The sequence below is a fragment of the Schistocerca piceifrons genome, chromosome 1 (genome assembly GCF_021461385.2).
Source record: "Schistocerca piceifrons isolate TAMUIC-IGC-003096 chromosome 1, iqSchPice1.1, whole genome shotgun sequence".
Lineage (NCBI taxonomy): Eukaryota > Metazoa > Arthropoda > Insecta > Orthoptera > Acrididae > Schistocerca > Schistocerca piceifrons.
In genome coordinates this window covers 497,148,245-497,174,410 of record NC_060138.1, presented here as the reverse complement: position 1 = coordinate 497,174,410, position 26,166 = coordinate 497,148,245, and the positions used below count along the sequence as shown (strand labels likewise).

At 39.5% G+C, this 26,166-nt stretch overlaps 1 protein-coding gene across 1 annotated transcript in view; it reads right to left on the bottom strand.

Moving 5' to 3' along the window:
- Nucleotides 1-23,582: 23,582 nt before the first annotated feature.
- Nucleotides 23,583-26,166, bottom strand: part of LOC124789088 (eukaryotic translation initiation factor 3 subunit I) — a 28,316-nt gene continuing 25,732 nt past the window's right edge. Inside the window, exons 5-6 of the mRNA XM_047256380.1 lie at nucleotides 24,371-24,571; nucleotides 23,583-23,882 (exon numbers count right to left, since the gene is read on the bottom strand). Of these exons, the coding sequence (XP_047112336.1) occupies nucleotides 23,634-23,882; nucleotides 24,371-24,571 (450 nt within the window). The 3' untranslated portion in view covers nucleotides 23,583-23,633. The remainder of the gene's footprint in view (nucleotides 23,883-24,370; nucleotides 24,572-26,166) is intronic.

The following is a 26,166-nucleotide window of genomic DNA, read 5'->3' as shown; positions in this document are numbered from 1 at the left end:
GTAAGCAGTTTTAAGCATAAAAGAAGGAACTTCAGAGCTGCCTATCCTTTTCAGTGATTTACCCTGTAGTATAGGATAGTCAGTGGTTAATGCTAGCAAACTGCAGGAATACCTATGTCTGTGTACTTTTGGAAATTATCTTACATATTTAGGTTCATCCATGTTGGAGGTGTATGAAACAAAACTCTAGTAGAAATTATAAAACTTAAAGCTGGTTCCTTAAACTTCATATGTAAGCTGTCTCATGACAGCATCTATCTTCAAGTTTTGCCAGTTCCGTTTCTCTTCAGCATCTCTATGACACTCCCACAGTCAAACTAAATTGCAACCACAGTTAGGCCTTTTTGGTACAGGTGCCACACACTTGAATATTGTAGGATGTAAATTCCTGGATGGAACAATATTGTAACTAAGGTAAATGCAACCACTCACTTATAGTAGATTGATGTGGAGCATAGAAACACATAACAGAAAAAAAAATTGAGTTCTTGCTCTTTTTCTAGTTCACCTCTCCCTCCCCCTCCCCCCCCCCCCTCCACTCCCATAAAAACATTTCAAACAAACCCTCCTGCTGTACTCACATTATTTGTAAGCAATCAGTTTTGTAGACTAGTTGCATTTCTCTAGCATTCTCCCAACGAACGAAAGTATGCTACCTGTTTACCTACTGCTGAACTTGAGTGAGCATTCAATTTCATATCACAGAAAACTGCCATACCCACGAATTGTGCAAGTTAACAGATTCAAATTGTGACTCACAAATATTGTGGTCATAATGCATTAAGTTTTTCATTTTATAAACTGAAAAATTTAACATTTCTGAATATTTAAAGCAAGTTGTCACCCTATGCACCACTTTGAAATGTCGTAAAGATCTGCAGCATTTTTTCAGACATTTTTTTTACTATAGATAAATGCATCATCTGCAAAAAGTTAATTCTACATCTGTCAGTGGCATCCCAGATACTATGTTGTGACCTCCCTACCAAGAAATCCTCAGTCCAGTCACAAATTTAACTCGATACTCCCATGCAATCCCACTTTCGACAATAAATGTAGGTGTGGTACGAGTCAAATGCTTGTCAGAAAACAAGAAATATTGCATCTACTGCACAGCCTTAATTCATGGCTTCCAGGATGTCATGTGAGAAAAGTGAAAGTTGGGATTCACATGACCAATGTTTTTGGAATCCATGACAGTCACATGGAGGAAGTCATTCTGTTTGAAGTATCTAATGTTTGAGGTCAAAATATGTTCTAGGACTCTACAAGTGGTTGTCAAGGATAATGAAAAATAGTTGCTTGAATCTCTTCTGCTATTCTTCTTGTAGACAGGTGTGACTGATGCTTTCATCCAATAACTGGGCACGACAGGATATGCGATAGATTACAGTTAAATTGGGCCTATTTCACTTGAAAATTCAGTATGCAATCTGATAGGGATTACACCAGGCCTTGGTGCTTTGTTCATTTTTAGCAATTTCAGTTGTTTCTGAACACCTGTGGCACAAATATTTATACAAGGGTTGGCACTTTAATAGTGACAACTATTTATTTAGAGCTCATACAAAATAAACGTGTTTCAAAGTTTTACTGACCTTCAAAGTAGTCACCAGCATTGTGTATAACCCACTGCCAGTGATGTGGAACTTGCAGGATACTCTTAGCAGTGCCAGTTGTCTCTATGCTGTTCATTTTTGGAACACAACCTATGACCAGCTTAGAGACAGAAGTGATGACACTTTCTGCAGGACTTGACCATCATTTTGCAGGACAATGCTCAAGCAGATACAGTGCAAGCTGTTACTGATTTGTTAGACTGATGGGGTTGCTAAGTGTTATACCACCTATTGCACTCCCCTGACTTAAGCCCTTGTGAGTTCAATTCGATTTCTAAACTGAAGGAAACACTTCACGGCATTCTCTTCAGAACTGCTACAAATACGTTGGGCAATAGACCGTGCCGCTCGAACTGTCAACACAACTGGCACTACTACGAGTATCCTATGACTTCCACATTGCTGGCAATGGGTTATACACAATGCTGATGACTACTTTGAAGGTCAGTAAAACTTTGAAACATGTATCTATTTTGTACAAGCTGTAAATAAATAGTTGCCACTATTAAAGTTCCAACCATCGTATCACTAACTTTTGCAGGGCTGTGAAAATTAAACTGAGGCTATCTCCTGAATTTGTAAAGGAACAGAGCTCAGCATTTCTGCTTTTACTTTGCTACCCTCAATTTCAGTATATGTCTCACCTATGACTGTCTGAACATGAACGTTGGTACCACATCCTTCACAAATGACCAGAATTTCTTTGGGTTTTGTGCAAGATCCTTCAATAATAATCTGCTACGATAGTTGCAGACAGTTCCATGCATTGCTCCCTTGACAGTCAAAACATATTACATTCTTCAATGGCAGTTAATTTTTATGCTTCAGCAACTGTAATGAAAGATGTACATGCAGGGCCAATAACTAAATTCCTACACACACACACACACACACACACACACACACACACACACAAATCTCGAAAATGTAATGTCAGGTTCATATAGTTGCTTACCTATGTTGCACCAGGCCAGTTTATATTAAGGAACAAAATCATGCATGATCAAATTTTTAATTTTGTTACAAATAACTGGGGCGACTTTCCATAATATCACACCAAGTGAGTACTAAGATCATATGCTTTAACATAGAGTGGACTGTGCGAGTTGATCACAGTAAGCAGAAATTCATTGCAAGGTCAACTTATATATTAAAGCACATACTGGAGGTTATTGGGTATGGTGTCTTCACTTTACACAGAATCCGTCAAATGATCATCTTGATATTTCCATGTCTGATGAATTTTCTGGACCAGAAAATATGAGGATAGTCTTGAAGGTTCAGGTATCAACATGAAGACAGCAGCACTTGTCAATTAAAGTCAGGGAATTTGTTTGCACTTGCCTAAACTTCAGCCATTCTGGATGTGCAGTAGTAGTTTGACAGTAATTTTGATGTGTTGACGGGTGTGTTTATGTGAAATGGACAAAAATCGGGTATCACATTGTCATTGCCTGTGCAATTTGAACACTACCTGCACACCATTTACAGGGACTCTGCACTATCATTTACCACAGTGTAATTTTGGGCAGCTGAATTAAAATGTGGCCATACTACATTGAAGCTCCAAAGACACTGGTATAGGCATGCGTATTCAAATGTAGAGATATGTAATCAGGCAGAGTACAGCACCGTGGTCTGCAATGTGTCTGGTGCAGTTGTTAGATCAGATACCGTTGCCACAATGGCAGATTATCAAGATTTAAATGAGTTTGAACTTGGCGTTATAGTTGGTGCACGAGTGATGGGACACAGCGTCTCCGATGTAGTCAGGATTTTCCCATTCGACCATTTCACAAGTGTGCAGTGAATATCAGGAATCCAGGAAAACATCAAATTGCCGACACTGCTTCAGCTGTAAAAAGATCCTGCAAGAACGGGACCAACGACAACTGAAGAGAATCGTTCAAATTGACAGAAGTGCAACCCTTCCGCAAATTGCTGCATATTTCAATGCTGGGCCATCAACAAGAGTCAGTGGGCAAACCATTCAACAAAACATCATTGATCTGGGCTTTCAGGGCCGAAGGCTCACTCGTATACCCTTGATGACTGCACAACACAAAGCTTTACGCCTCACCTGGGCCCGTCAACACCGACTTTGGACTGTTGATGACTGGAAACATGTTGCCTGGTCAGACAAATCTTGTTTCAGATTGTATCTAGCAGATGGATTTGCACAGGTATGGAGACAACCTCGTAAATCCATGGGCCCTGCATGTCAACAGGGGACTGTTCAAGCTGGTGGAGGCTCTGTAATGGTGTGAGGCGTGTGCAGTTGGAGTGATATGAGATCAATGATACATCTAGATACGACTGACAGGTGACACGTACGTAAGCATCCTGTCTGATCACCTGCATCCATTCACACCCATTGTGCATTCCGATGGACTAGGGCAATTCCAGCAGGACAATGTGACACCCCACACATCCAGAATTGCTACAAATACTTCCGCTGACCACCAGACTCCCCAGATGGGAACATTGTTGAGCATATCTGGGATGCCTTGCAACATTCTGTTCAGAAGGGATCCCCAACCCCTCGTACTCTTACAGATTTGTGGACAGCCCTGCAGGATTCATGGTGTCAATTCCCTCCAGCACTAGTTCAGACATTAATCAAGTACATGCCATGTCGTGTCGCGCCACTTCTGTGCGCTCATGGATGCCCTATAAAATATTAGGCAAGTGTACCAGTTTCTTTGGCTCTATGAGCATATCTACAGAATGTGTTTGTCATATATTGATTGGAAACCGAGGGTTTAGGAAGCCTACTGCACACTGGCTGCCATGACTGCTCACTCTGTACTGTCTCACATCTCAGCAGTTGCCATGCCAAAAATCTTACAAATTGTTGCTCCAACTGCTCCACCACCATTGTCACTCAGCAGATCTAGCCCCAAGCAACATTTTTTGTTCCTAGGCAAAGTTGAGCTCTGAGGGCAAATTTTCATCAAATGAAGAGGCCATCACCTTAATAAAAAAAAGTGTTTTCCAGAGAAAGACACTAAGTATTATGTGGACAGATTAAACAGATGGTAGTGTGTAGAAGTGCATAGACTTCCGAGAACAATAAAACTTTTCTATCACCATAACTGAACTCACAAAGTAAACTGTGTTGGTAAAAAGCAGGCCAGAACATACTGATGTACCTGATTCAGTCCTCTTTTTTTGTCCACATCACTTTCAACAGCCATAATCTAATCTTTTTAAATAGAAGACTGTCATGTAGAGAGATCAGTAGTAGTTCTGCAATACATTTCAGCTAGTAATAGCGAATACTATGCTCCAGAATCACAAGAGGAGGCCGTATACTTGGAAAAGAGGACAGTAGATACAAATTAATGTAAAACCACTTCAGATGCTCTGCAGAACTTTATTTAGTCTATTACTGGTTTCGGCAGAAAATGAGGAGAGAGAGAACAATATGAGGATACTGAAAGGGTAAATCGGTATACAAAGGATGATGACACAGGCCAACGATGGAAAAACTTTTTGCTGAAAATACCTTATTCTCATTTTTTTTAGGGTGGGAAATCCAAATATGATACTTAAAACACTGTATCACCCACCATTTCTTCAAATTTCACAGTTAAATTTATTAAATTAAGTGATTTTTTTAAAGAATTTAACAGCTTTTATATAGTTAAAATAATTTAAAAAGGAGGTGTAATGAATGTCGATGTCGTTGGTAGCACTGCTGAAAAAAATTTGCTGGCAAAAAAAAGGTCAATTCTGTTTTTGTGTTAACAAATGGTGTTTTGTTTACTGTCAACCTAACTTCACTTCCCAATTCCCTGTACATATGCTCAGTACAATGTCTAATAACGGTTGTAAAAACTCTGCTGACAGTTTTTGTTATATCTGTGGTGAAAACACATCAAAGAAACATTACAGACGTTGTGAGAAAAGTTTATCTATCATTCTTTGGTTCTAAACTTGGTGATCAAGATAAACCTTTGGCGCTGTGTAAGGTATGTTGTGAGTGTGTTGAACTGAGCAAATGGTCCAGAAAGGAGAAAAAAGCCTTTAGATATGCTCTTCCTACGATACGGAGGGAGCCAAGAAATCATTCCGATGATTGCTACTTTTGCAGTGTTGATATTACTGGTCATAATTCGAAAAACAAGAAGGTAATAAGCTACCCATCCGACCAGTTGGGCATGGTGTACATTTGCCGGTTCCTGAACCACCAGATGATTTAAATTCTATTCCAACAGAAGTATTTTCAGATGTACAATCTGATTTACATGAACCAGATGATGATGAATTCCATTGTAATATGCAAAGTCTAGAGCCCAAATTATTTACTCAGACCGAACTTAACTATTTGGTTAGGAATCTGGCCTTACACAATGGTAACATGTATGCATCTATACCTGTTGGACATTCTGTACATATGAAAGAAAGCTATGAAAACCTAGAAATACTGCTAAACAAAATAGGCTATTCTGCTCATGGTTGGATGATATGTCGCAATCTAAATGTAAAATGCATGCTCCTTGGTCAGCAAGGTGGCTTTACCAAATTTCCATGTTTCTTGTGTGAATGGGGCAGTAATGCTAGGGATCAACACTGGTGCAGAAAGAACTGGCCTGTGAGGTAGTCTTTAAAACCTTGTAGAGCCAAAAAACGTACTCCTACCACCTCTACATATAAAGTTAGGCCTAATGAAACAGTTTGTAAAGGCTTTGCCTAAAGATGGACCATGTTTTAAGTATCTCTGCCAAAAGTTTCTACACCTTTCAGAAGCTAAACTAAAAGAGGGCGTCTTTGTCGGACCTGACATTAGAAAATTGATATTAGATGTTAAATTTGAATCCACAATGACCGTAAATGAGAAAGAAGCATGGGTATCATTCAAGCCATTTGTTGCAAAGTTCTCAGGACATGAAAAAGACCCAGAATATGTTTCTATTATGGCTACAATGTTAAATAAGCTTAAAACTTTAGGATGTTTAATGAGCCTCGAAGGTCACTTTTTGAACAGTCACCTTGATTACTTCCCGGACAATATGGGAGATGTTTGTGAGGAGCGAGGAGAGCGTTTTCACCAGTACATTAAAGTGAAGGGAAAATGCTAACAAGGCCGCTGGAACACCAACATGATGGCGGACTATTGCTGGTCACTTCACCAAGAAGTTCAGCAAGCGACTCAATGTAGAAAAAGCTACACAAGAAGCTTCAAAGAAAAACGAGAAAGAAAATACAAACCAATTCCAGCTGACAAGTGAAACCACTACTATCACATGTCATTGTTTTAAGTAGCTTACTGTAAATACAAACCATGCTTATGTTGTAAGAAAGTGTTTCATTAATTTCCCCATTTACTGTATAGCATAGGATTTTTATACTATATAATAAAAATCATATTCCTCGAATACTATGCGTGACACAAAAAAACTAAGGCTAGATTTGGATTCAGCTCTTAAAAGTCTATAAAGATCAGCTATCAAAGTGAAAACAGTTTTTAATAAAAAAAATTTTTTGTTGGACTGTGTAATTTAATAATCATGAGGTATTTGGAATGCAGTTGTATGGGAGGGAGTAGAACAAAGAGTGACAGAAAAATATGGGGTTGGTAGAAATGGGAGTGAGTGAAATACTGAGTTCTGCAATACATTTCAGCTAGTAATAGTGAATACTATGCTCCAGAATCACAAGAGGAGGCAGAATACTTGGAAAAGACCTAGACAAGCTGGAAGATTCCAGCCACATTACATCATGGTTAGACAAATTCCGCAATCAGATGCTGGACAGTACAGTGTATCCAGGAGCAGACTCTTATCAAAATTTAGGAATACAGCAACGTAATTCCCTAAGCAATGAAATAAATAGAAATTGCATGACAGCCAAGGCAAAATGATGTCAGAAAAAGAGTGAAGAAATAAAAAAAGATATCGCCAGACAGACTGAATCAGCATATAAAAAAGTAAAAACTAATTTTGGGAAATAAAAATCAAGTGTGGCAACATTAAAAGTACAATGGAAATCCCATTGTTAAACACAGAGGAGAGAGCAGATGGGTGGGGAGAGTACACTGAAGGCTTATTTGAGTGGCCTGGAATTGTCTGATGACATGCCAGAAGAAGAAACTGGAGCTGATACGTAAGACACATCATTTAACATCAGAATCAAAATTTAAAAGCACTTTCTATGGTGTATGTTTCCCTGTTTCTCTTTTGCTAATGAAGGCTGTGGCCAAAAGCTTTGTGTAACTGTCTTAATTGTGTCTTCTGCAACTTCACACGTGTTCTTTACCGTAAGTAGCAATCCACATTTTCCTACATTGTTGGTATTCCTATGTGGTGTTTCCATTGTTTAAGATCAAATAACGCAGAAGATACAGAAAACATTCCACAAAAATTTTAAAAATCAGAATCAACTATTCATGTTGGTGCATGGGACATACAAGATCTGTGACATACAACCAGAGTTTTGTAAAAATATCATCTACACAATTAAAAAAACCAAGCAGTCAAGCATGAGAACTATTGCACAATCAGCTTAAGAGCTCATGCATCCAAGATACTAGCAAGAATAATGTACAGAAGAAAGGAAAAGAAAACTGAGGATGTTAAATGATTATCAGCTTCGCTTTTGGAAAAGTAAAGGCACCAGAGTGGCAGTCCTGACATTGCCCTTGATACGGGAATTACGAGAAAAGAAATAATAATAATAATAATAATAATAATAATAATAATAATAATAGCTCCACATTCAGTGGTAGTGCCCAACAGTGTCTGTTCCATATGTCATTGGTGGCTGAGTCATGTTTCAAGGCTCCACAACCTTGATCCTGTCAACTGCCACATGCCAGACAAAACTATGAGTTACAAGTAAATTCAGGGTTCGTGTACGTACTAAAAAATTACCCCAGGGGGTAATATCCACCCACCTAGTGAAAAGGTGGCAACCGGTTGTTTGGATTCTGGGGAGACCAGGCCTATGTGATTTGTGAGTTGGAACACTCTGGAAAACTTCCCAAAAACAAAAATTACATTGGAACAATAAACATACAGACACTGATACAACCAGGAAAATTACATATAGTGACAGAAGAACTAAAGGAGACTGAAAACCCAAATCCTGACAGTACAAGAGACAGGGTTCCTGGATGATCAAATCACTGATTACAATGGCTTCAGAATCTTCCAACTGGAACTGATAGGAAAATTAGCAGAGGGGTAAACATGTTTGGTATGGCCTTCATTATTGAAAAATCTGCTGTTAAATCTGTAAAGTCTGTAAGAATCATTAACAATAGACTAACGTTTCTTCAGTTTAAAAATAAGAATAAAAACTACACTCTAATTAATGTTCATGCACCTTGCAACATTGAAATTAGGAATAACTGAGAAGATGTAACTCAATTCTGGGAATGATTAGAACTTGAAATCTCTTAAGTATCAAGAAATGACAACAAAATACTTCTTGGAGATTTCAACATACCTATTGGCAAAGAAAAAAAAATTACGAAGATAGTTGGCCTGTACCCAGCAGAATGACCAACAAAAACAGTAAGACTAATCAAACTCTGCCAACATTTTAACATGAAAATCAGTTCAACTTCCTTCAACAAGAAACCTAGTAAACAGAAAACGTGGAGATCCCGTATAAGCCAACTTTGAGAATTTCAGATAGAGAATGTAGCCATCTCTTATGACTCCCAAAAAGAGATCAGAGATATCCAAGTTAAGAAACACACAAATCTCGTCTCTGATCACTACCTCATGAGGGTTCGAGTACAATTCACCCCAAGACGAAAAACACCATGAACACCACCAGTAGTTACAAAATTTAATCAACAAAAACTAACAGAATCAGAAACAATAGAAAAATGGGAAAATCCTCCTTCCAACAACTGGCAAAAATTCAAGGCAAAAATCACGGAAATAGCCAAGGAACAAATATCGTTACAGACAAAACCCAAACATCCGTGGTGGCATATAGAATGTGAAAAGGCAGTTGAAGAATGCAAAAAAAGCCTTCACAAAATACAGCTTGAATATGAAAGAGGTGAATAACCGAAACTTTCTAGAAACATGAAAGGTTTCGAATAAAATTATCAGACAAGAGAAGAGAAAATACGTAATCCAGAAACTAGAATCAATAGAAATAGATTTTTACAATTATAGTACACATGGATTCTACAAGACCTTCGCAAATCAAATTAATGGGTATAACCCTCAAAATGTCTGCTTCCGAAAACCAGATGGGAATTTAGCACTAAGCAATGAAGAAAATTGTGACATAAAAACTACTAAACTGTCCAGAACCAACAGAAACCCTCCCAATATCAAACACCAAAGTCCCGCAACAAAATGATTCTACACCACCAACAGAAAAAGAAATTATCAAACACATAAGGAAACTCAAAAATAACAAAGCCTCTGAGGAGGGTGGAATTGTAGCCAAATTTCTCAAAAGTCTATGGCCTAGTTCAAGAAAGGAGCTAGTAAGAATTATTCAAAATATATGGGTCACCGAAGAAATCCCAGAAAACTGGAAGTGTGCCTTAATACACCAATTACATAAAAAAGGGGACAAACAAGATGTGTATAATTACAGAGGAATTTCTCTACTCCCTGTCATATATAAGATATTATCAGCTTGTATTCCTGAAAGAGCACAACAACTGCTAGAATCCAACATCTCAGATTTCCAAGCTGGTTTCATGCCAAACAGATCATGATAAGAGCAAATTTTAAACATAAAATTAATCACAAGAATAAGGAAGATACGACGCAAGCCTACAGTATATGCCTTTGTCGACTTCAAAAAGGCCTATGCCTCAGTCCACAGACCCACACCATTTAGGATTCTTGAAGAAAAAGGATTGGATCGTAAAATACAGAAAATCATTCAGCAGACATTAACAAACACAACACCCAAAGTGAAATTTATGCGAAAACTTTCAAAATCATTTGAGCTTTAAATTGGAGTTAGACAAGGTGATGGTTTGTTGTTCAACGTTGTTTTAGATAGAGTAATGGTAGGATGGGAAAATAAATTTTAAGGAAATTGCTGGAAACCAATATCATTAGGGGAAAAAATAAATAAAAAAAAGTAAATAAAAAACCTACGAATCCCCTACTTAGTCTTTGCAGACGATCTCTCAATAATGGCAGATGGTTATAAAACAGATAGAAACTAAAGGAATGCACAGAGAAAGGCGGCCTGCAGATTTCATTTGAAAAGACAGTTTTTACAACAGCATATTTAGCAACACACACACACACACACACACACACACACACACACACGCACACACACACACACTGCAGTCTCCAGCAACTGAAACCACACTGCAAGCAGCAGTGGGAGTGGTGACTGGGTGGGGGGAAAGGAGGACGCTGGGGTGGGGAGGGAGATGGACAATATGGTGGGGATGACAGACAGTGAAGTGCTGCAGGTTGGGCAGCAGGCAGGGGAGAGGTTTGGGGAGGGGGGGGGGGGGAGTAGCGGAAAAAGAGACACATAGGGAGAAAAATTAACAAACAAATAAAAGACAACAAATAAAAAAGAAAAGATAGATTGGGTGTGGTGTTGGAGTGATAGCTGTGTCGTGTTGGAATGGGAGCAGGCAAAGGGCTGGATGGGTGAGGACAATGACTAACGAAGGTTGAGGCCTGGAGGGTTACAGGAACGTAGGATGTATTGCAGGAAAAGTTCCCACATGCACAGTTCAGAAAAACTGGTGTTGGTGGGAAGGATCCATATGGCACAGGCTGTGAAGCAGTCATTGAAATGAATGGCATCCTGTTTGGAAGTATATTCAGCAACAGGGTGGTCCACTTGTTTTTTGGCCACAGTTTGTCGGTGGCCATTCATGCGGACAGACAGCTTGTTGGTTTCTATGTATGTATCTATAGAATACAGTACAGTAGTTGCAGTGTAGCTTGTAGACCATATGACTGGTTTCACAGGTAGCCCTGCCTTTGATGGGATAGGTGATGCTGGTGACTGGACTGCAGTAGGTGGTGGTGGGAGGATGTATGGGACAGGTCTTGCATCTACGCCTATTACAGGGGTATGAGCCATGGGGTCAGGGATTGGGAGCAGGGGTTGTGTAAGGATGAATGAGTGTATTGTGTAGGTTTGGTGGACGGCAGAGGGGTGGGAAGGATAATGCGCAGGACATTTCTCATTTCAGAGCACGACACGAGGTAATCAAAATCCTGGTGGAGAATGTAATTCAGTTGTTCCAGTCATGGGTGGTATTAAGTTATGAAGAGAATGCTCCTCTGTGGCCGGACGCTGGGGCTTTTGGAGGTGGTGGAAGACTGGAAAGATAAGGCGTGGGAGATTTGTTTTTGTACAAGGTTGAGAGGATAATTTCAAAGGTTTCAGTGAGACCCTCGGTATATTTGAAGAGGGACTGCTCGTCACTGCAGACACGATGACCATGGGTGGCTAGGCCGTACGGAAGGGACTTCTTGGTATGGAATGGGTGGCACCTGTCAAATTGGAGGTATTGCTGGTGGCTAGTAGGTTTGATATGGACAGAGGTACTGATGTAGCCATCTTAGAGGTGGAGGTCAACATCTACGAAGGTGGCTTGTTGGGTTGAGTAGGACCAGGTGAAACAAAGAGGGGAGAAGTTTGTGAGGTTCCAGAGGAATGTGGATTTGGTGTCCTCACCTTCGATCCAGACAGCAAAGATGTCATCAATGAATCTTAACCAGGTGAGGGTTTAGGATTATGGGTGCTTACGAAGGATTCTTCAAGATGATGGCCCATGAGTAGGTTGGCATGGGATGGTCCCATGCGGGTGCCTATGGCCGTACCTTGGAATTGTTTGCAGGTAATGCCTTCAAAGGAGAAGTAATTTCGGTCTGGATATAGTTGGTTATGGCTACTAGAAAGGAGGTTGTTTGTTTGGAATCCATTAGGAATTGGGAAAGATAGTGTTCAATAGTGGTAAGGCCATGGGCATTAGGAATGTTGGTGTTCAGAGAGGTGGCATCAATAGCGACGAGCAGGGCACCGTGTGGTACAGGGACGAGAACTGTGGAGTTCGTGAAGGAAGTGATTGGTATCTTTTATATATGAGGGTACGTTCCAAGTAATAGGTTGAAAGTATTGGTCTACGAGAGCAGAGTGTCTCTCAATGAGGGCACAGTAACCAGCCGGCAGCAGGATCTCCAGTCACTACTCAAATCCGTAGGCCCGTCCCAGAAACTCTCCCCAGAGTCCATCTCTCTACTCACCCCTAACACTCCCCGCACTTCTATCTTCTACATGCTTCAAGCCCATAAACCTAACCACCCAGGACGCCCCATTGTGGCCTGTTACTGTGCCCCCACAGAGAATCTCTGCTCTGGTAGACCTACACCTTCAACCTATTACCCAGAACATACCCTCCTATATAAAAGGAACGAACCATTTCCTCCACTGAGTCTCCACATTTCCTGTCCCTTTCCCCACATGGTGCCTTGCTTGTCACTATTGGTGCCAACTCCCTGTTCACTAACATTCCTATTGCCCATGGCCTTACCACTACTGAACACTACTTTTCCCAAAGCCCAACAGATTCCAAACCAACAACCTCCTTCCTAGTAGCCACGGCCAACTATATCCCCACCCACAATTACTTCTCCTTTGAAGGCATTACCTACAAACAATTCTGGGGTATGGCTATGGGCACCTGCATGGCACCATCCTATGCCAACAGATTCATGGGCCATCTCGAGGAATCCTTCCTAAACACGCATAATCCTAAACCCCTCACATGGTTCAGATTCATGATGACATCTTTGCTATCTGGATCGAAGTTGAGGACACCATATCCACATTCCTCCAGAACCTCAAAAACTTCTCCCACGTTTGCTTCACCTGGTTCTACACAACCCAACAAGCCACCTTCCTAGATGTTGACCTCCACCTTGAAGATGGCTACATCTGTACCTCTGTCCATACTAAACCTACTAATCACCAGCAATACCTCCACTTCGACAGCTACCACCCATTTCATACCAAGAAGTCCCTTCCGTATATCCTAGCCACCCGAGGTCATCGCATCTGCAGTGACGAGCAGTCCCTCTCGAAATATACGGAAGGTCTCACTAAAACACTCACAGATCGTAATTATCCTCTCAACCTTGTACAAAAACAAATCCCCATGCCTTATCTTACCAGTCTCCCACAACCACCAAAAGCCCCACCATCCGACCACACATTCCCATCTGAACTCAGTACCACCCAGGACTGGAGCAGCTGAATTACATTCTCCACCAGGATTTTGATTACCTCTTGTCGTGCCCTGAAATGAGAAATGTCCTGCCCACTATCCTTCCCACCCCTCCCACTGTAGTATTCCGCCGTCCACCAAACCTACACAATACACTCAATTGCCCTTACACTTTCCCTACTCCCAGTCCCAGACCTCATGGCTCATACCCCTGCAATAGGCCTAGATGCAAGACCTGTCCCACAAATCCTCCCACCACCACCACCTACTCCAGTCTGGTAACTAGTATCACCTATCCAATCAATGGCAGGGCTACCTGTGAAACCAGTCATGTTGTCAACAAGCTAAGCTGCAACAACTGTGCTGCATTCTATGTAGGCATGACAACAAACAAGCTGTCTGTCCGCATGAATGGTCACCGACAAACTGTGGCCAAGAAACAAGTGGACCACCCTGTTGCTGAACATGCTACCAAACATGATATCCTTAACTTCAATGACTGCTTCATAACCTGTGCCACATGGATCCTTCCCATCAATGCCAGCTTTTCTGAATTGCGCACGTGGCATTTTTCCCTGCAATACATCCTACGTTCCCGTAACCCTCCCCGGCCTTCGTTAGTCGTCGTCCTCACCTATCCAGCCCCTTCCCTGCTCCCATTCCAGGACTACACAGCAGTCATTCCGCCACCACAACCAGTCTTTCTTCTCTTTTGTTGTTTTATTTTATTTGTTTATTTATTTTTCTCTCTCTCTCTGTCACTCCTTTTCTGCTACTCCCCCCCCCCCCCCCCCCAACCTGCAGCATTTCACTGTCCGCCATCCCCACCATACTCTCAATCCCCCTTCCTGCCCCAGCCACCTCTTTTCCCCCACCTAGTCACCACTCCCATCATGCACTGATGCTGCTGCTTGCAGTGTGGTTTCAGTTGCCCAAGACTGCATTTGTGTGTGTGAGTTGCCTTTTGCATGAGTGTGTGTGTATTGTTGACAAAGGCCATTGGTCGAAAGCTTTAAGTGTGAAAAACCTTTTTGTTGTGCCTATCTGCGACTCAGCATTTCTGCTATATGGTGAGTAGCAACTTTCTGATAATATTGTTACCTTCCATCCTGGATTTCCCAGCGATTGAAATATACACTTTAAATATCTAGGAGAAATTATCTCTGAAAAATATGCACAACAAGAAAGAATACAAAAAGCTTGTAAAGGTTTAGGGCTAGCGCAAAACCTCTATAATAAAAAATGCTTACCTTTAACTGCCAAAATTAGACATAACAAAACAGTGATTAAACCATCAATGTAACATGCCAGCAAAACCTTGGTACTAAACAGGAAAATTGATATAGAAAAACTAATGAAAGAAAAATAATTCAGAAAATTATGGAATCAATATGAACCGAGAATGGATATAGACTACAGAAAATGTCCAAAATTGAAGAATATTCAAACAGACAGACATGAGGAAAAGACACCTCGAATTCTATGGCCACATAATGAGGCTTCCCGAACACAGACTAACAAAAAGAATAGTAAAATACATAGATTCCCTCGCTGATGCAGGAGAATGGATCCAAAATGTTCAAAAAGACTTTGAATTAGCCAAAATCGCCAAAGATGTAATATGTTTTATTTCCCTTTCTCTCTCATACACACCTGTGCCTCATCACTATTTTTCAATCTGAACACCCATTCTTTAAGAGAGACACAGAAATCAGTTCATCAGTGACACACTTTCGAAAACATAAAACCCAAATTCGGCACCCTCTGTCTTCCAGCTACCCCACAATTTAAGGCTGGAACTTTTTCAAGTCCAATGAATAAGTTACGTTAAGTTGAATATTTTGCACACCTTCCAAAACCATTTCTCCATGATGGAATCTACATACTAAAAAATGTTATGCAGGGCACAGACCTAAAAGGATACTATCAAGAAATATTTTGACCTCATCTTTCACTCCCTAGACAAGGAATATTGACTTGACCCTGACAATGTTGTCCTCTGTTGTAATACACTCAAAATATGTAAACTCGCAGATCGATACCATTACAGATAGTCCTAAAAATGTTCCATTCACTGATGTGCAAAGCTATCATTTCAATTATCCAATTTTCAAGCAATTTATGGGAGGTACTGTTCCAAATCAAGTTTCTTTCATTCTGGCTTCTTTCCCCAGATAACTAAATCTGCAGAGGTGGGAATTTATTCAGATAATTATTCCACCAGTAAGAATGTTGAAGTTAAGTGGGGCCACATTCCTCCTCGTGCAATACCTCTGTCCTGAACCACTCTGATCCATAATTTCCCTTCTGAATACAGTTACAGGAACTGTTACTGCCTTTTGATTGATAAAAGTTGCGCTACGTTTATACTATCAACTTTTTCCAGATCATTTCCTTGTGACATAACCATGTCTTTCCTGCGCACGTGAATGTGAAGAACATGTATCTGGAGTCAGAAATGGATAACACTGAGCACTTCTGTACCACCACTTTACACCACAACCTGAGGCATCACGACAGTTACCAGCACAGCCACAGAAAGTTACGTGCATTGTCTTTCATTTTTTTTTATGTGCCTCTTTTTTCTTGTTTTGTCCTTGCAAGAACTATATTCTTATGCTTTCACAAGCAGTTATGACGAAGTATGATAGCTTTATTTAAAGAAAATGAATGGTGCAGTCATCAGCACCCTGATACTGTTAAGCAGCACTGTCTTGCAGGACCTTTATGGAAGGGTCAGTTGCTGTATAGTGTATATGAATGACTGGCAGATGAGTTGGCAACTATTCATTGGTTTCATAGGTCACTGAATCGCACTGGTGGAGTGTAGGGTGGTCTTGGTCACAAATTCATTATGGATCTTGCCAGTTTCCTACTGCCGATACGATTGGTAGAGAAAACCCATCTAGAACCAAGCTGTCACCTGACGATAGCTTTCAATTGTGGTCTGATCGCTGCAGAAGGCCAAACGGCTAACTCCACACTTCAAACAAGTGTGTTTGTGGCATTCCCTTTCACTAATAATGACGTGGAACAAGCAGCCTTAGCTTCACTACATGAACAGCAATCTCCTCCAAGTCTGGGCAGCCACGGAGGGAATAAGATCTGTTAGTTGTTGGCATACAGAGACCTTTATGGCAATAGTCATGGGATGCTACACTATTAGCCCGTTTTATAGCTCACATTCACTGATAATCTCTATCACAGCAGCTAGTTCCATACTACTTGAAATGTACAAACATAACTCTTATTTCAAAGAGGGGAAAAATAGATGCATGGAATTACAGACCATAAACATTTTACTGTTGCATGATCTTCAATCAAAGTATACTATGATATTCCAGAAAAGAGAAACTCAAAGAATCAGCACAAATTTACAAAAAACGCTAGTGAAATAGTCTGTTTTATTGTCTTAGTAATAGCTAGGAATCTGAAAATTTAAGATCTATTTTTCGTAAAATTAGCATCTACTTAAGGCGAGATTACCATCTATTTTTTGGCAAAATTCACATCTATTTTTTGGCAAAATTCACATATATTTTTTGGCAAAATTCACATATATTTTTCATAAATGATTAGAGACACAAATTTAAAAAGTTGCCATGCAGTGTGCCCGATAACAAAACTGACATTAAAAAAGTGATTGGAGATAATAAAAAAGAATAGTTTTCACTCTCTACAGCAAATGGAACAGTTATCTTTTTGTAAAAACTTCAATTTCTTTTCTGAAACGGTCTATCTTTTCTTCTTCTTTTGGCTTTAAGCTTTCAAGAATTTATTGTGCCTGTTGAGAAGCAGCATTTTCTCCTCAACTTGCCTAAAATATGAAACTTCTTGGCAGATTAAAACTGTGTGCCCGACCGAGACTCGAACTCGGGACCTTTGCCTTTCGCGGGCAAGTGCTCTACGAACTGAGCTACCGAAGCACGACTCACACCCGGTCCTCACAGCTCCACTTCTGCCAGTATCTCATCTCCTACCTTCCAAACTTTACAGAAGCTCTCCTGCGAACCTTGCAGAACTAGCACTCCTGAAAGAAAGGATATTGCAGAGACATGGCTTAGCCACAGCCTGGGGGATGTTTCCAGAATGAAATTTTCACTCTGCCAGGAAGTTTAATATCAGCGCACACTCCGCTGCAGAGTGAAAATTTCATTCTGCCTAAAATATGTTTATCAGTTTTGTTTTCTGGCTGTTATAAGTGTACACACCAATATAGCTGTCAGCCCTGATGATAAACAAACTAGAATTTCGACCAGTAATGGCGAAAGGAGCAGTTTAGGGGTTTGAACACTGTCTCCCCCTTGACGGGCAGCCAACCTACATCTGTTTTCCTGTGGGATGAACTGACAAGAGGGATTGCTGACCCTTTCTAGTGTTGTGAGTTGTACCCTAAATAAGAAAAAGAAATAATGAACAACCCAAAACCCAAACTAAAACAGAGTGCACAATGTATTTGGTAACAGCTACCACACAACTGTTTGTAGAGGTTAGCAGCATCATAAATGAGGTAGTTCAAGCCCAACCTCTACTGGTATCTTACACAACCATAGTTCAATACACCCTCCCCTCCCCCCCCCCCCCCCCCCAAAAAAAAACTAAAACTGCCAAATTTTTCTGTATACAGACAATAATACATACTTCTTTGTTCTAAAATGTTAGGTACGACAGCTGCATCCTACGCAGCCTTACATGACATGTGTCTTACAGACCATTCAACGCCTCAGAGTTGATGTGGCACCAGACCGTTAACTTTTGACTGCACAGATACATCATTACATTCGTGCACAGGTGCACACTACCTTGCAGTCATTTTCTTATGCACAATCTTTTTCCAAAGGGGGCTTCACCAAATGTGCAATACCAATAACCAAAAACTTGTCACAGTTTTGATATTTATACTCAGAGAATAAAGTTATTTCAAATCATCTCTGATGAAATAATTCATCTGGATACAATTCGCTATGATATAGCATTTATTCGGTAAATTCAAATTTCAAGGCATAATTCTTATCTATATTTGGATTTATCACAAATGCAAATTTTTTCAGGTCCCTACTAAAAGCAGAAGCAGGCAAACAGCTACATTCAGGTCTTCCTCAATTTCTCAGAACACTGTTCCACACCATCAACTAATACTCCCGGTACTATTATCAACAAAGTTCAATAAATTAAAATAACACACCTAGGATGAATAATAGGGCTTCTTGTTAATATGCATGAATGATTTATAAGATGTCAGTAGCAGCATTACACAGATGGTTATCTATCAGAAATGCTCTTCACAGGAAAATATAATCTGATGTGTGCTGAAATGCAGATTCCCACAAGGTGAAATAAGTTACAACCCTTTAAATGTCGATACATACAAGATAATGACCAGAAAGAAACCAATATTAACTTATAAGCTGATAAGAAGATTAGTGTTATCTTCTAGAGGCCATGGCAATGTTTAAGTATTTGAATATAATGCTAAAAGGAGATATAAAATGGAAGAAAACCATCTTTCTTGGGCTCTTATGTTTGCTACATTCACCACATTAGTTTTTCCCCACTTCTGTGTTATCATAATTTTCATGGAGGGGAGCACAAAGAAAGAAAAAAAGGAGGGAGGGAGAGGTGGAAAAAGGAAACAAAAAAAGGTGTAACTGACAAAATGACAATAGCAAGGCATTGGCTTTCAAGTACTGTTTACAAGTCAAGACAGATGGAAAGTTGGCAACACCACAGAAATGATACCTCTTGAAAAATATTTGTGAAATACATGGGAACTTTTAGCATATCATTTCATAATGCAAAATGGAATAACTGATTCACATGGAAACATTATGAAGTGGTTATGGCATATGTTTTTGAGTATCCAGTGATTTCCGAGGTGGTGGCTAGGTGGGACCGGGATAGCATGGCTAACATTTAACCGCACATTCCAGTCTGTATCATGTCCTATAGATGTATACTTCATTATGCCAACATATCACACAGTTAACATAGTGTCAATATGGAACTCTCATTGGGTCCTCCACAATATGTAATCAGTCATCATCATCTATTAACTGCTATCTGTATTCCGTATATTTTTCTTAAAAAAAACTCTATTTAGAACGCAGCACATTTTATAATTCAAAGTTAAAATACCTATTGTCTGGAGTTTGTGTCATATGCATGTAACATATGTACACAGCCAGTAATTGCTTTCAGACTTTTGCTAAATTTTTGATGTGTACATCAAAATTTTTGTATATACAGGGTTTCCCACATAAAACCGGCATGCTTCATGCTTGAGATTCAAGCAGCAGTGAAGTAACTAACAAACAACAGACTATGTCAAAAACTTGTAGTTGCGTGCTTATAAGAGAAGCTAGAAGTGGTGGCCATGGGCATCTAGACATCACTCATTTCTGCAGGTACGATATTGTTAATTTCTCTAGTAATATTCCAGCTAAGATCATGTATTGTGCAAGGATTGTCAGCTTCCAATTTGTTGTTTTTTTGTGCCTCATAAATAAAAATCACACAATTTTAAATCTTGGGGCCTTGGGGGCCAGAGAACTCTAGTGACACATCTGTCTTCAGGGAACACATTGGTGATGTGGGACACACTTTGGTTGGATGTGTGAGCAGTTGCTCCATCTTGCTGGAATACTACATACAACTCCTCTGCATCTGTTAACTGAGCATAGAAGAAGTCAAAGATCTCTAGATATCTGGTATTGTTTAAGATGTAATTAACAATTATGGGGCCGATAATGTGCATGCTGGACAACACACACCAAACACCTATTCCTGCGACCAAGATCTGCAATTATGGGAATTTACATAATCTGACCAATAAAACCACACCTCATCTGAAATGAAGTAAAGCAAGGGGTCCAAGTAACTGTTAACAATTGATGTTAACAGCCAGTTACAATAATGAACTCTTTCTTCCTGATCCTCAAATTTCAACTCCTGCACCACACTCACGTGATAGGCTTTTAATTTCATATCTTTTAGTACACAACAGCATGATGTATGAGATACATCACAATCTCCTTCAATAACTTCCTTAAGGACTTCTTGTAATGTTATGTAAATTCCACCTGTGGTTTCAGGGGTCCTCACTGTCTGTAGCCTGTTCCTCTGCACATTCTAAACAAATCCTACAGCCCTCCATTTCTTGTACAAATCTTTAATAGGGCTGGCTGTGGGGAGTTTTCTACCAAGATACTTCGCTCAAAACCTTTCTTTAAATTCCTTGATGGAGCCTGTTTTCATGTAACACCCAACAATATCAATTTGCTGTTCTAATGCAAACTGCCCCATTTCTGTAACAACTCAACAATACGAGTTTCTCACACTGGCTGAATCTTGTACACACAGATCCACTCAACTTTTCAATAAAATGCAGTGTAGCCAACTTCCGAGATAGTGTTGCCACTTCAGAAGCAATTCTATTAGAGGCGATTGACTGGTACATGAGCCGTACTGGTTTTATGGAGGACACACTGTATTTTGAATAAGAAAACCAGATAAAGTCCACCAGAATAAACTGAAACAAACTATAATGATAGATATTTTGGTGAAGAAATATGTACTATTGACATGTTCTTGAACAGTAAAACTTAAGACCCAAAGATTTAAAATTAAAGGAGGGTACAATTAATAAAGTTACTTATTCATGTTTTATAACATATGCTTAAAAAGCAATTTTCCACTATTCACAATTTCCCATAATTCACACCACTTTTTAAAGTTCCTTTTACAGTGTAAAATCAGGGTTTTGTTGGAGTAAGACAAGCCAATGAAAAATTTGTTGCAAGAGTTCTAGAAATGTGTAATGCACTTGTAAATGGAAACTATTGTTGTAAGTCCTTTTTGAAACACATGTATAAAGATGTGACAAGATGGTCAAGGGTAGTCTGAGCAGTGACAGACAACAGTTGCAAAATGTTAGGGAACCCCTCAGATGTCCAGTAACACACAGTTCTGTAACAACTAAGTCAAAATCTTTCTGTAACACACAGCTGATTTTGGCATTTCCTATTTGATTTATTATAACATTATAATTAACAGCCACATTTTTTGTCATGAAAAGGAGTCATACTTACAGAGAGAGAAATATCTGATAGATTCTTGCTCAAAAATAAGTGATAAAATGTAACAATGAACAAAGGGTGTATTTCTATGCAAAAAAATACAGTATTAAATCTGATGTTTCTACTGACTGCCCCAAGAGAGGGATGCAGCTGAAAAAGGACATTACCTAATCCCTGCTGAAAATGGTTCAAATGGCTCTGAACACTATGGGACTTAACATCTGAGGTCATCAGTTCCCTAGAACTACTTAAACCTAACTAACCTAAGGACATCACACACATCCATGCCCGAGGCCGGATTCGAACCTGCGACCATAGCAATTGAGCGGTTCGGGACTGAAGCGCCTAGAACCGCTCTTCCACAGCGGTCGGCTAATCCCTGCTGAATTGTTTTAAAAATAGAGAACAGTTAATCTTCAAGCACTGTATAGAGTGCAAGGCAGAGAAATACTAGAAAATATGGGCCAGAGGATGTAATTTTCCCAAAACAATTCAATCATTCATTGGCCACAGCTCCTAACAGTAAGAGTTAATTAACTCCATACATAACAGATATGGAAATATTCAAGGCTACTGCTTGCCCTGACATGTTCACATACGGCAGAACATAATTAAGTGCCACATTTATGTAAAACAAAACTACCTACCTTATGGTTACATCCTTCAAAAAACCATAGGGGTTAAGTTACACCCTAATACAAGGAATTTCTACCTCATGGCTTTCTTCAACCCAAAGGTTGATTTGAACACCACAATGCTTTTTTGGAAACAATCCTCATTTTTGGTTAATACAAAAAGCTAACTTATCACTTTACAGCATGTTAAGTTCATTCATCCCCAACAACAACACAGTATGAAAAACTACAAACATTTCAGGAAAAGACTTCAAACTTACTGTCTTGTGTAAGACTCACATATCTAACTTTCTAAATTCATGTTTTGCTGCACTTACTATCCTTCCAATCTATGAAATTAACTGTAGTTATAATCAGCAAATCCTCTCACTCTTATTACAGTAACAGCTAGTGGCCCTAATATATATATATCTTAACAAAGATGATGTGACTTACCAAATGAAAGTGCTGGCAGGTCGACAGACACACAAACAAACACAAACATACACACAAAATTCAAGCTTTCGCAACAAATTGTTGCCTCATCAGGAAAGAGGGAAGGAGAGGGGAAGACGAAAGGAAGTGGGTTTTAAAGGAGAGGGTAAGGAGTCATTCCAATCCCGGGAGCGGAAAGACTTCCCCCTAAGGTAAGTCTTTCCGCTCCCGGGATTGGAATGACTCCTTACCCTCTCCTTTAAAACCCACTTCCTTTTGTCTTCCCCTCTCCTTCCCTCTTTCCTGATGAGGCAACAATTTGTTGCGAAAGCTTGAATTTTGTGTGTATGTTTGTGTTTGTTTGTGTGTCTATCGACCTGCCAGCGTTTTTGTTCGGTAAGTCACCTCATCTTTGTATATATATATATATATATAGTAAACTGAAATACCTAAAAACCAATATTTTTCAGTAATAAGCTGCATAACTGATTCTATTACCTCTATCCTAAGCAGGAATTTTGGTGCCACATTTAAGAAACTAGAATTTACAATTTTGTATACAGTTAGAGAGGAAATTGTTACTATCAGTTGATCAGGAAAATAAAATGTAGACTTTATAAAATGTGGAAAATTTTAAATTAAAAAATTATTTACTTGACAAAATTTATTTAGTACATGATACAACTTAATATAAGATTCAACAATCAAAAGTAAAATCAAAATATGATTGATCAAAGCTTTGAATGCGGACATAACCATCCTCTCCGCCTGTACTGAAACTTCTCCCATCAGGGTGAAATGCAACGCTATTGATAGGACCGAAATGACCTTTCACGCGTGCAAATTCCTCTTCAAATATAAGATGGAAGAATCTAGATTCAAATTTTCCAGATCTTGTTGATGTGGTTGTTACATCCATTGCTTCCTGACCACCACCAAGCACAACCTGGAACATCGTTTCACAATTATAATGTAACAAAGACATATCAACAAATAAATGAAGAAATAATTTTAAAGGTTTCTTTACATATCAGACAAAAAATATATTGAACACTAAGCAGAACCTACCATATACTTTCAAAAGAAGAGCTTTTCGAAAAATGACTTTAAACTCATGACACATTTGAACACACCACCATATAGCTTTGTAGCTTCATCGGCAAGAGGCTAAAAATTTGAATATTTCAGGCTCCATATACAATCAAATGAAGTTGATCGAACATGAGTTACCCAGAAAGTTAAAGGAGCCAGCAGAGGGCAAAAATTATAGCAATAACACCTTTACTGACTGGTAACCTTCATGCCAGCTTGTATCTTACACACTAGACCGGTTCTTGCCCTCTATGTACCAATATCTTAGAATTTACTCTTAATATAGTGAGGTTATTAGCTGAGGAATCGACATTGAAGTGTTAAATATGGAAATTGACTTACATGGTGCTTTATAGGTGAAATTGCAGCACTATTGCAAGGTCGATCTGTTTTGTAGCACTTCAGACACATCAGTGTATCCGTATCAAATAATTTTGAAGTGTGGTCCTTTGATGCAGTTATAAACATTGTTCCATCCTTGCTCAACTGCATATCATTAATTGACCTAGTGTGGTCAGAGACAGAGGCCCTTTCTTTGCAGGACTGGGGGGAAAAAAACCAGTGCTATTATACTTACATTTTATAACAGAAAAAATAAACACTTCACTAATCATTTCACTTTGAACCAAGGAGAATTCTTGATATGCGCTCTAATGTGTGTACAAACATTGTTACACTGAATATAAATAGCTCACAAACCCACTTATTACACGACAGATCCCAACTGCATTACAACAACTGCCACCAAAACCATACCCTTTAATAAATTCATGCTTTCACCATATGCGTGCGGCTTTTAGTGAATAACGCTCTTTGAAAACTAGTTTCAGCAGGAAATATTTTCAAACCTACATAAAAATACATTATAATAAAAATGTCTTGGTGGGATATGTTAACATGTAATGTATTATATTCAAGTTAACAGTTGCCTTGGCCAAGAAAATTAACATCAGAACCTTCTGTACTGCTGTCACACATTCTCCACATTACATAACACACAGATCTGTCACAATAATTGGATAGATAAGAAACCTACTCACCAAATGGCAGCAGGAGACAACACTCACAAAAAAAGAATTTACATATGCAAGCTATCAGAGCCAGTGGCTCCTCCCTCTGGCGGAAGGGCTGAAGGGGAAGAAAGAGGTGTGAAAGAAAAGAACTGCAGAGGTTTAAGAAAAGGGATAGTGTTCGGAAAAGTCACCCTGGGTCATGTGAGACTTACCGGATGGCTGGTATACACCCTACACCCTCTGCCTATGCCCAGCAACAAACACTATTCTGTGGCAGAGCATGCTCTACAACATGATAGTTGTGGGCTCGGTGCCTGTTTCACCATATGCACTTTCCGGATTCTTGCCCCAGACACCAGTTTCTCCAAACTCCACAGGTAGAAACTAGCGCTACAACATGTCCTTGGTTCTCACCACCCTCCTGGCATCTGGCTTTAATTTATATTAATTTCTTCCTTATCAGCATTTGTTTCTTCACAGTAACTACTCCTTTCTTCACTCCATTTTAGTTTTTTTACATCTTTCACTTCCTGGACTATTCATTTTTGCCATCTCCCTCTCATTCCTCACGCATGATGTTTTTGCAGTAATCTGTCTTGCATATCACCCTGTCTTCCACCTTTAAGCTCTCAGGTTTTCAAATCTCATTCAGTGCAGTCCCCAACAACCAGTCTTTTCTTTTCATTCCGTCCAGTAAGTCTGCCCTGATCCAGGGTTTTTGGGTGACTTTTTCAAACTCTGCTCCTTTTCCTAAACCTCTCCAGTCCTTTTCATTCATCCCTCTTCCTTCCCCTTCAGCCCTTGTACCAGAAGGAGCCACTGGCTATGAAAGCTTGCACTCAAACCATTTTTTATGTGTGTGTTCTCCTGCCGCCACTTGGTGAGTAGATTTTTTTATCTAGCCAATTACATTATACTGTCAAAAATTTATTATTTTTGTTGTTAGACCTGTCACAATAGTATGACATGCACCAATAGATCTAATATCTGCAAATGGGGATTCTACTGTCCACATGACAGCAGAAGACCCATTTGCAAATGTTAGACTTATTAATGTATGTTGTATAACTGTGACAGGCCTGTGTTGCATGATATGGAGAACATCTGACATAAAAAAAAGAAGGT